Source organism: Heliangelus exortis, chromosome 3 (genome assembly GCF_036169615.1).
Source record: "Heliangelus exortis chromosome 3, bHelExo1.hap1, whole genome shotgun sequence".
NCBI lineage: Eukaryota > Metazoa > Chordata > Aves > Apodiformes > Trochilidae > Heliangelus > Heliangelus exortis.
In genome coordinates, this window is record NC_092424.1 from 33,531,344 (window position 1) to 33,543,683 (window position 12,340).

Genomic DNA, 12,340 nt, shown 5'->3' on the forward strand with positions numbered 1-12,340 from the left:
GTGGGAAGAATGAGAGAGAGAGACAGAGACAGAGAGACAGACAGAGTCACCACCAGGGGTCCAGCTGCCCAGTGAGGTTCTTCAGGATGGCACTGATCCTGGACAGGGTCCGGTGCAGTAATGGTGGTGGGTCAAAAGATGACGACCCAGTCAGAGCATGGACAGCCATATATACCCCTGAGTCCTTTTGTTCCCAAGGGGCAGCTGTCAGTCAGCCAGGGTGTAGTCCCCCACCCAGTCATCAATTCTTATCTTCGTCCAGAAGCCATTCCTCCTCTCTTCCAGCCACTTAACCAGGTACATCGAGCCTCCAGGGGCATCCCAGCATTGAAGGTTGGCCCTCAGGAAAGGGGCTTCTTCCTGATTCCATCCTTGCTCTGCTCCAGCCCCTTAGTGTGCCTGGAGGGATGTCCCAGCATTGAAGGCTGGTGCTCAGAAGAGGAACAGCCTCCACCCAGTAGCTCTTATCACACCCCGAGGGGTCACCCCTACTCAGCTCTGGCCAACCAGTTCCTCCACCCTAGCCAGGGCTATTCATTTTAAAATTGCTCTTTTGAGACAGTTGCAAACCAGTGAGGTCAGACTCACACATCCCATTTGCCCTATATACCTACAAAATTCCCTTTAAAAAAGCTGACACCTTAAATCTCTCTCCCCTCAACACAGTAAATATGCCTGCTCTGCATCTCCCTGCTTTTTTTCTGCAATATGTGTATCTTCAACAGACCTATTTGTGTTACTTTGTACTCTCTAGGGAGGATCTGTGATGCTTAAGTTTTCTGATGGTATCTGTGGTATGCAGCAATAACAAAATGTTTGAAAGTACTCATGATGCAGTTGGTTGGATACAATTGTGTTTTTGACAAGTTAATGATGTTTACTTGTATGGCATTTATAAAATCCTGTGTCCTCTTGAACACTGCAGTATGAGGTTCAAAGATCTACACTGCATTAACAATCTGGTTTGTTTCTTTTCTTCATAGTGCTACTATGAAACCTAAAGTGCCACCTCCGTTACCACCAAAGGTAAGGAAGGGGGATACTGTTGCCCAGAATAAAATTAAATTAATGAAAAATTAATAGATGAATCAATTAAATAGATGAAAAAATGCAGAAGTGACTGTTCTGATGGTTCTCTCACTTGAGCCCTGACTTGAAGGCTTAAATCAATTCTTAAGTCGAGGGTCTGTCCAAGGAGTTGACCTGTGTGTTTGTAGCACTTAGTTGCAAATCTGCATTAGGACTTGCACCATGGAGTATTTGGTGGTGTGAAAGTGCTGTTTCTGACTATTTGCAGTTCTGATTGTCGAAGAGAACCATATAATCATTTCAGTTAGAAAAAACTTCCAAAATCATCAAGTCCAACCATTAACCTAGCACTGCCGAGTCCACCACTAAACCGTATTCCTAAGCCCCACTTTTTCATGCGTTTTAATACCTCCAGGAGTGGTGACTCAGACTTCTTTGTAGTGATGGGCCCATAACTGAACACAGTATTTGAGGTGTGACCTCACCAGTGCTGAGTACACAGGGGCATGATCACTTGTGGCCACACTATTTCCAATATGGGCCAGAATGCTGTTGGCATTCTTGGCACACTCACATTCAGCCAGGTATCAACCAGCATCCCCAGGTACTCTTCCTCTGGGCAGCTTTCCAGCCACTCTTCCCCAAGTCTGTAGCATTTCATGGGGTTTTTATGATCCAATTGCAGGACCTCACATTTGGTCTTGTTAAACCTCATACAACTGGCCTTGGCCCATCAGTGCAGCCCCTCCAGATCCCTCTGAAGGGCCCTCATACCCTCAGGCTCACCAGCACTCCCAACTAGCTGCTGCCTGTGAACTTACTGAGCTTGCACTTGATTCCTTTGTCCAGATCATTGATAAGGAAATTAAACAGAATTGGTGCAAATACTGAGCCCTGGCCTAAATGCTTGTGATCAGTTACCAACTGGGTTTAACTCCATTCCCCACGACCCTTTGGGTCCAGGCATTCAGCCAGCATTTCACCCACATCCAGGCCATGAGCAGCCAGTTTCTCCAAGAGAATGCTGTGGGAATTACAGGCTTTACTGAAGTCTAGGTAGACAGCATCCACCAGCCTTTCCTCTCATCCACTTGAGCTGGTCATGTTGTCATAGAAGGAGATCAGGTTAGTAGATACTTCAGAAGGAATAAATTGGGTAGTTAAGTTTAGTGCCCCAAGTAACTTTTAATAAAGAGCTGACAAATAAATCATCTGTTTGCTAACTTTTGGTGTCTGAATGGTGATCTTCAGGGGCATGTTTGCATCAGATTGTTTTGAATGCTGCCACTTGAAGAGTAAGTTAATCTTTTAACAGTGAAGTTATCTAAATATAAGCAAAAATGAAAAGAAAAAAACTTACATTTTCCTTGTCTGTGAGTTCCCCAGGCAAAACTGCAAGTTTGATGACTTATGCTCTAGCATTAAATATATTTGCTGAACTGAGAGGGGTTTTGTACCCAGCATTAGTGCAACAAGTGTCTAAACAATGTTGCCTTTTCTGGGTACATCCAATGGTATTTGGGATTCTTCACACAAAGTTCTGGCTGTATCATTGAATGTTCCATAGTTTCTACTTCAGTGTCTGGTTTGGTTATCTTGAGTCAAAACCAGTGACATTTCCACATGCCCTGTGATTGTTTAATGCATGACTTGAAGACAGTGATCTTGAATTAGTAATTTAACAATAACAAGGTTTTTCTTATCACTATGCATTTTCTTCTTGTTTGTATTTTGAAAAAAAATTGCATGGCAGAACATGCTGCTTTATCAATTTATGTGTGAAAATTCCAGGACCAAAGTACTGCGCATGTGATTTTTTTTTTTTTTTTTTTTTCTAACATGGATACTTTGAGTCTTTTTGTCATTATTTTTCTTCTTACTACATCTTTTTCAGCCTAAATCCATCTTTATCCCCCAAGAAACTAACTCTTCTGAAAACGATAATCAAAGGACAATCAAGAGGTGCCCAACATCAGAGAGTCCAGCAAAATCTGTATCTCAGGTTCCACCCAGACCACCACCTCCTCGGTTACCTCCACAGAAATCTAATGCTTTAGGTAATAAGAGTGACACAAAAATATGCAAATATTTCTTAAATAATCTAATGTGATTTTATTTCTAATTCCTCACCTATGCACACATTAAAGCATGCTGTGGTAATTTTTCTGTAATATGAAAATAACAAACTGCATGAAAGCCAAAATACACAAAGAAAATATGCTTAAACTCTTAAGATGGTAAATGTACCTTCCAGTAAAGTCACTGACCCAATTCCTGCTGATGCCGTTGGTGGCACAATTGCTTTTCTAAACTGCAGGTTTATAATGTATATCAGGATTGTCATAGAGAATAAAAAAAGTTTTCCTGTATATAGGTTTCAGTGTCTGACCCTTTGTATCAGCTGTTGTAATTTGACACGTCAAGGATAGAGTGTCTAAGTTTGCTTTTATATGCAATGAACCGGATTGGGTAGTATAGCAGGTAACTGTGTATGTTTACTGTTTATTCTGTTCCTTTTATGTCTTTCTGTTAAAAGTCTGATGCTTTGAGAGTTGTGTGGGACTGGCTTGTTTTAAGCAAGCTAAATGACCCTTAATTGATACTTGCTAGCTCTTCATTGCTACATTCTTAGTACTGCAGTTCATGTGTTACATATTTGACTTTAACGCTTAACCATCCACTGCTAAGAAATGCCTCCAGGCTATTTATAAAGAATTGGTAATTGAAGCATCAGCTATAGCCAAGTTTTTCTTTGGATATATTAAATAATTCTTTCTGCATAACCATGACAGCATCCCTTTCAATACCAACAACAGATTTGTTATGTTACCAAAAACCACGGACTGAGGTTGAGTTTGGCTCTATAGATGGTTATCTATGCACATGTGGGACCATGTACACTTCAGAAATAAATGAGCATATTGGAACGTGTCCTGGCCTAAGTGGAAATTTAGACCCTTCAAAATTGGTTTTAGGCTAAAACAATTCTTTGAGCTGAAGGTAGAAGAGCATTTCCTAAAATATGAATCTTTCTAGGTAACGGGGTGACTTCTGTACAATTAAATGGTGAAAGAGAAGGATCACCAACTCAGAATGAAGATAGAGACATTAATTTTTCAAGGAAAGAAAAAAAGGAAATTCTGGTAGGTATCTCATCTTCTATGTATTACTTTAAAATCATCTTAACTCTCTTGTATGTGTGATGAAAAGGAGCAGGAATGCTCTTGTATAGAAGTGGTGATGGATGTCATCTTTATTTTCAATCAAAGCAGTTTTCAAAGTCAAGTTGTGATACAGTCTTAAGCTGACGTTTGAGTTGGTATTTAATTTTTATTAGAAACTAGGGGTCATGGATGTACAATATTTACTTGCTTGTATTCACATATTTGAGAGACATGTAATGAGAGCATTCTTTTGCAGAATATAGTATGTTGTACCAAGTGATGGCTATTAAAGCAAATGAAATTAAGGTGAAATTAAGGAATATGCTGCCACCTGATGGCTTACTGGAGGATTTGACTGGCCCTGGTAAAGGAGCTTAATATTAGGGCTGGTGCCAAATGAGCCTCTCTCCTATTGTAGATATAGGCATACAGGCTTTTTGATGTTCAGGGGAAAAAAGATGCAGACATATAGATTGAGGGTCCAGATCTGCAAGCTGTTTGCCTGCTGGTCTCTGGAGCTCTGGGTTTCATGATTTAGCAGCTTAGGTTTAGTGGCAGACTTGAGCTACGTATACTCATGTGAAATTGCACCTATGGAGAGAAAGCAGTTTCACAGCATGTGTAATCTGATCCAGCTGTTAGCTGAAGAAGGGGAATATTCCTGCATCTCTTTCTCCTCTTCTAAGCAAGGTTTTCGGTCAAAGCAGCACACCACTTCCAGAGTGGTCACTCTGTTATTGTGATGCAACAGTAAAAGTGGGAATGTGAGTTAGGGAAGAGTGGAATATTAAGTGTAATGTGGTACTGCAGTCTTTGGGGGCTTGTTCTAAGGATGAGGTTGGAAATGTCATTGTTCTGTGAGAAGTGAAGAGGAAATAGACCAGAAACATCATGTGTATTCTTGTTTTGTTTTGAGGAAGTGCCAGTAATACTGGCAGTACTCTGGAAAGTATGATTTCCTGAACTACTTTTGAAATTGGGTTTGAAGTTCCTGTGTTACCTGTAAAATACATTTCTTCATTTACATTCTTATATTTACCAGGAGAAGATGGTACTTGTATGGGAAAGTGGGTCTAGTACTGATTGATAGGGTTTAATGTAGCTTGTAATATTGAACTATTGCTGCAATATTGCTTAAAATTTGTATTGCTGGATATAACATTCTTTCAGGCATAGTAAGGTGAAAATGCTTGGCTTTCTTGGCCACTTGGGCCAATAGGCTATGCAGACATTCAATGAGGAGGTATTAGAGAATCATAGTAGAAGTCTGAATGGAAGAAAATTACACTGGTAGTCTGTGGTACGTGGTCAGTAAAGACACATTGTTAGCAAACTCATACAGAATTATGGAGGTGTTTCTTGGAAGGAAGGTCTCCAACCTAATGTCATGCTTAAAAATGTGACTGTAGTCAAAGGTCAGCCATGGCTTTCAGATCTAGCACATGAGGGGCTGGATACAGTTTAGTGTCCCAGTAGGTATCTAATGCCTTCCATTTAGTGTAGTTTAGAAATACGACTTTATTTATTGTCTTCAAAAATCTGTAGGGAGAGATTTATATCTAATACATATAAGTACTGGCTCTTTCTTTTCTCCAAATGTAATTATGCTCAATTATTTATCAAGTGTTTTTAACAGCATTCTAAAAAGATCTTTTTAGACTTGTGTATTATTTATGCTATAGTAGATGGAGAGAATAAGCATGTTCATGCATATGTGCTCATGAGTGTAAACATACTTTATAAATTTTATTTTCTAGAAACCAATTAGTAATGGCCTTCCTCCCACACCTAAAGTACATGTGAGTATTTACTGAATCGTACAAATGCATATTGGAAGCAGGACAAGTTTTCTTACTAAAGCTGAGAGAGTATGTTTTTTTAATGTTTGTAATATTTTTGTAAAATAATAATAAAAGCCAGTATCTCTTAGAAATATAAGCCACAGCTACAGTATTTCAGCCATCACCATTGATTTTGTGCTCTTTAAGCAAATACTGGGCGTTTTTTTGTTTGCTTGCTTCATTTAAAAGTGAATGAGAGTTCTGTGATTTAGTGTCACCGAAATACTGTCAGCATACTGAGAGGCTGATGCCTCATGAATTGCAAATAGCTCAAAGTTTATGCTACACATCTCTGAATTTCAAAACTTTGAAGACAGGATTCATTGGTGCCTTAGGGCTGGAAATAGTGGCATCTATATACTCCTTCATAACATAAAATGAGCTAGAATTTTACTGTAATATCTGTACGGACACATTACTGTGCTTACAGCCAGTGCTCTGATTAAGACTCCATCTTTCCTTCCTCACCATTAGTCAAGGGCAGAAACACCCTTAACTACTCTCCTTCTTGTGTGCTGTAGCATGCATTTGTGTAGTTGTGCTATGCACCAAATTGGGGATTTATCTGGTTTTAAAATAACCTTTTTACTACATTACTCTTGACTATGGTCAGTTTCTCATCTTTAAATAAAAAAATAAAATTGCTGCAAGGATGTTTAAATACTAATAATATTTTTGCTTGCTACACATTTTAGAGAAGCAGGACAGGTTAAAGTGGTTGTTTCTGTTGCTTCTGTTCCTTAGAACTGTATCTCTTGCATAAGTGCACGGGATTGTTCCCAAGCTCTGAATTCTTGAAATGTTTAACATCATTTATTGGGGTCAGTCCTGTTCTAACAAACTAAATTATTAAACTTAGTGCAGGGCCTAGAAGTGCATATCTTAAATTAGCAGATGACAGAAATTTGGAAGCACTCCTAGCACTGAAAAGAACCGAATCATCATGAGAGAAGGGCAAATAAGATAGATTCAGTGACTAGAATGAGAAAAAGGGTAGAAAACAAAATAGCTCAAAATGAAGTCATATGGTTTGAACTTTTGCCACAAACTTCAGGGATAGGACATCAGAGAATGACTGTGGATTCCTAATATAATGAAAATGCAAAAAGAAACTGACTGAAATAGGGAAACTTCTGAAGCTGATCAAATGAGTATTGGACTGTGCTCTGCATATTCTTGCATCTTTGTAGTGTGCTATTTCTCTGTTTCTGCTAGTCCCCAGGTTAGAAACTCTCCTCTCCATCTTCCCTCATCACACCCTACCTTTTACATATAACAAACTTTTTAAGCTTCCTGTTAAATGTTGAAGACTGATTTGGCACTTACACTCTCTGTCCGTTGCCACATAACAAAAATTTGTGTATAAAAGGGTTTATTGTCCTGGGTCAATGAGATTACTGTACTTTTTACTTTTCTCTATTGTGAGGCATGCTTTGTATGCCAGCATGACCCGGGAGTCATACTTAACAAACACTACTGCAAATAAAATTTTGGCAATATTTTTGTCTTCTAAGTCCTTTTTCTGTGATACATCATTGTTCTGATTCTTGTTTGTTTGGATTTTTTTGATTTGGGGTTCTTAAGTATGTTGCTTTGTGGTAAGAAGTGCTTCATGTTCTTGCTGTCCTCTGCAATAGATGTTCTGGGGCTCAGTTTGAAATGGTATCTATACATGGTTGCCTGTAACTCCAGGGATTTTTTTCAACTTTCATAATAACCTAGTCTGGTAGTGAGTTTTCCCTGCTGTTCTAGGTGGATTGCAGCATCTGTTAGATCCTACCAATGCGGGAATGCCTTGCCTGCTGAAATTCCCCTGAGACTTAGAATCATAGAATTATAGAACCATTAAGGTTGGAAAAGACCTCTAAGATCATCAAGTCTGGCTTATTTGCCTCCATGGCAGCAGTCAGATCAAGCAGCCTTTTATCTCATGTTTGTGGATTATTTTTTTTTTTTTTCCATTAGCAACTCAGTTTAATAATAGATCTGATTCTCAGCTATATCCTTGAGATTTGCTTAGTATTTAGAGATGATAGCATCATGTTCCATTTACTGTTCTGAGGCAGTTGCAGCAGTATCTTAGCTCCTCAGGCTTCATGGAGATAAGGGCTGAAAATGGCCAGAGGAAAATTATCTCTCTTCAGATTTCCATTTCCTTCTTCTTTCTTAGCCATGATACCAGCTTGCAGAGCTCAGCTGGGTCATAGCAGTGAGCACAGCTTCCCTCCACTGTGCAGCATCTCTCTTCAGTGCTTGGAAAGGCTCAAGGAGAACTGTTAGCTGGTTACAGGAGCAGCAGAAGCTCTTACAGTATTCTAGGAGATCAGTGCTTCAAGTGTCATCTTCTGTATTTTCTGCTGAGTGTGTTTCAGTGCCCTGTGCTCTTGGGAAGATGCTTCCATAAAACCACCCAAAAAATGCCTTTGTTTTTCCTCGTATCGTTCCTCTTTCAGCCCTCTGTCTGCCAAGGAATTAGACAACATTGACACTGTCAGTGTGCTGAGGTCACTTTGTGTCAATATATTCTCATATTCCTACCTCATGCATATTTTTCTCTTACTTCTGTGCTTATGACTGCAGAAGGACCATCTCATTATCTGGCAAGAAGCCAACTCTCTGCCTGGGTGCTCAGACTGCTGCAGTGGTGCCAATAGTACTGAAGTATTTCCCCCTGTCTTAGTGCAATGTGATCCTTCATGGTTTGCTGATTATCTTAATGAATTTGATTCATCCCTCACATGAGTATATATGGACAAACTTTTGGACTTCAGTATCATGAGACATGTCCAAAGCACAAAAAAAAAAAAAAAAAGTCTAATTTCTGCTGCTTTTCATTTTAAAGGGTTAATTATGGAGCTGTTCTTTTCTTATAAAACTAAAATATTTTCAGAAGTGACTGATTTGTATGCAGGCTTTCTTATTCTGCAGCATGTTAGCAACAAAAAAAAAGTCCAAACCTTAACCTGAGAACTGTCTTATTAATTCAGTTTGTATGTCAACAGTAATTCAGAAATAATAAAAGTGAAAACATTGACATTCTGTAGCTGAATTAGAGACTGTACTTTGTGTAAAGGTGGTACCTGCTTATATTCAGGACAGCAACCCTTACCTATGACTGGTTCCTATGTTTGACCATCATTTGATAAATAATATTTCACTTTACTAATAGTTTTTTACTACTCCATCATTCCTTTTAACCTGTGGTACTCTTGATAAGCTCTGTGTCTTCAATATAACAACTACCCATCCTATTTTAAGTTTGAGGGGAAAAGAAGCAGTATTGCCTGACTTTTGCTTTTCTTGTTATCTTGAAACAAATTTGCTATTTTTAAAAAGCCTACAAATACTTGCACCTGACTAGAGAGAAGATGGAGAGATTTATTATATTATACTATGCAAGACACTTATTTAATTGGCAAAGCAAGTTCATTAGGGTTATGCTGAACAAGGAGTGGGATCTCTCCCAAAGGCATCCCTTTAGAAAGCAATCAATATTTAACAAAAGTTAATTCAAAACAACTAGTAAGGAATATGAGACTGAGATTTTAATTATTGCATGACCTGGAGTTTTATTTTAAATGTGTGAAGTACGAAAAGAATAAAGTTTCTCTCTAGAGACTTTCTGAAGTCACAAGATTCAGGAACCTTTTTCAGGCTTGTTGCATATGTAGTAAGTGTGTGCTTAGATTGTTGATTTAAGAGCTAATTCCAAAGTGCTAATTCTGGTATCTTTGTTCAGAAAAAACAAATGAACAAAGAAAAAAACACTTGAAAAAATATATCCCATGTATTAAGTTGCCATTTGGATGAGGATATTTTCCACATGGCAAATAAAACTACTCTTAACGTTTTGTTTCTACTTTAAGTTAAAATAATCCTATTGGAAATGTCATGTTTTAAATTTTCAAATGTATATTTTAAATTACTTTTACTTCTACAGATGGGTGCTTGCTTTTCAAAGGTTTTCAATGGCTGTCCTTTAAAAATCCATTGTGCAACATCGTGGATAAATCCAGATACAAGAGGTACTATCTTGCATGTAATTTACCCATATTATCCTTTCCTATTATTTCCAGAGTACTTAAATGAGCAAGACTACTCCTTTTAGCATAGATGTATTGTAAAATATGTCCTTGTAGTGAGTGGCCTTCCAGTACCTGAAGGGGACCTCCAAGAAAGCTGGGAAGGGACTTTTTACAAGTGCTTGAAGTGAGAGAACAAGAGGCAGTGGCTTTAAACTATAAGATAGATAGATTTTGGTTAGACATTAGGAAGAAATTCTTTAGTGTGAGGGTGGTGGGACACTGTCACAGGTTGCCCAAGAATGTTGTGAATACCTCATCCTTGGAAGTGTTCAAGGCCAGGTTGGATGGGGTGGTGAGCAACCTGATCTAGTGGAAGGTGTCCCTGCCCATGGCAGAGGGCTTGGAACTTGATGGTCCTTAAGGTCCCTTCCAACTGAAACTGTTCTGTGATTCTCAGTGTAAGAATTCTGTCTTGCTTGCATGCCTAAATATAATCCAGGGTATTAATCGTGTTCAAGAAGTGAAGCACCCCCAAAGTAGTACTGAGAAAATGTTCCAGTCAATACTGCTTTTAAAGTACTCCAAAAGAAGGCTATGAATATGTCACAAACTGTCTGAAAATGTCCAAGAAGAATAATCTGCATACAAGGAAATTATTCACATGAATTCTTGCTTATGGTTGTATCACTGCTGGTTTTTATTCCAATAGTTAGTCACAAAAAAACCCCAAAATTTGATCTTTCCTAATGTCTTGTAACAACCCCATTGACAAATTTAAGCTTCCTTAGCAAGATAAGTTTTCCATGCTTTCAAATATCATCCTTATTATAGGTTGGTTTGTTTCAATGTATGTAGTTATGTCTTTTTTTTTTTTTTTTTTTTTTTTTTTCTTGGTTGTTTTTTGATTGGGTTTTTTGGTATAAAGCTGCATATTCTTATAAAACACACCTTCCTTAAACCAGGATTTCTTTTGTGTTCACAGATCAATACTTGATATTTGGTGCAGAAGAAGGTATTTACACACTGAACCTCAATGAGCTTCATGAAACGTCAATGGAACAGGTATAGTTCTGTTTTGATAAAAGGGAAAAAAAATCATCTATCTTTGTCACTTCTTTTAGCCACTCAGATTAGTGTTCTGTAATCCTTGTAAAAATGGTCTTTACTACAGTTACACAGGCACTAGCATACTGAAAATTAGCATAAAAATTTACTACTGAGGACAGCTTTCATCATGCTTAAGTTTTTTGTAGGCTGAACCATGTTTTAGGTAGATCTGTGCGTGTCAATGTATCATAGTACATTGTTCTGCAGTTAAGTGATTTTTTAAATAGTAGGGAATTTTCCTGTTGGGAAGTTTTTATTTTCTTTTAAGCTTTATTATAAAATAAAACATGTCCAGGAAACATTATGTTTCAGCTACAGGGAAGCAAGGAGATCCTTTATACACCACTTTCCATTCTTTTGTCATAAAAGCAGCTTTGCTGATGAGACTCAGCTTAATGAATCCCAGTTAAAACTCTGTCTTTGCAGAATCTTACAAATAGTAATTTTTTGAGGGGATAGTGGGAAGGGGGAAAATGCCTATTGCAGGCTTTTCTGTATGGTGTCTTCTCCAGCTCTTCTGTTAATCTCTAAGAGATTTGTTTTCTTTCCTGCCTTCTCCCTAACTTAGGGAGCTATGCATCTGCCAAGATGGAGGAATTTACAAGGACAGCCTTCACATTGTAAGCTGAAGGCACTGGTGTCTGTTCATCTTCCAGGGTCCAGATGTTGTAGATATGTCTGTTGTGTTGAGAAAGCTGAGCCAGCTGCACTGAACTCCATGTAACCCATAATTGTGCTGGTGCTTGAGTTAGCGAGTTTATATGTAGCTCAGGTACCTCTGTGCTGCTACACTGCAGCTGTAAAACCTGTCCTGAGAAATACCACTACTACTGTAATTCTTGTAGACCAGGTAGACCAAGGAAGGTTGCTGGGTTTTTTTCTTTTTTTTTTTTTGTTTTGTTACTGGCTTTTGTCAGACTTTTTTAAAATTGCAAGGAGAATAGGTGTAATGAAACTCATGCTCTCACATCCATTCTTGTTTGCTTGATTGCACTGTGTTCTGTAGTGCATTGCCTAGTGAACTTCTACAGAAATGTTTTAATAAGCACCTACAGGTGAGAAGAGATGCTTCTAGGAAACAGCCAGTCATGTGTGGAACAGGAGGAATGAGTGACAGGTCCATCAACCTGCAAATCTGAAGTATTGCTTTCCTTCTCTGATCCTTGGGTCCAAA

At 38.4% G+C, this 12,340-nt stretch overlaps 1 protein-coding gene across 8 annotated transcripts in view; it reads left to right on the forward strand.

The window, feature by feature from the left end:
* MAP4K3 (mitogen-activated protein kinase kinase kinase kinase 3) overlaps nt 1-12,340 on the forward strand; it is an 83,730-nt gene that overhangs the window by 52,207 nt on the left and 19,183 nt on the right. For all 8 annotated transcript variants that reach the window (XM_071740014.1, XM_071740011.1, XM_071740010.1 and 5 more), the window contains 6 exons: nt 984-1,026; nt 2,924-3,086; nt 4,066-4,172; nt 5,951-5,992; nt 9,975-10,059; nt 11,042-11,121. In XM_071740014.1, the coding sequence (XP_071596115.1) occupies nt 984-1,026; nt 2,924-3,086; nt 4,066-4,172; nt 5,951-5,992; nt 9,975-10,059; nt 11,042-11,121 (520 nt within the window). The remainder of the gene's footprint in view (nt 1-983; nt 1,027-2,923; nt 3,087-4,065; nt 4,173-5,950; nt 5,993-9,974; nt 10,060-11,041; nt 11,122-12,340) is intronic.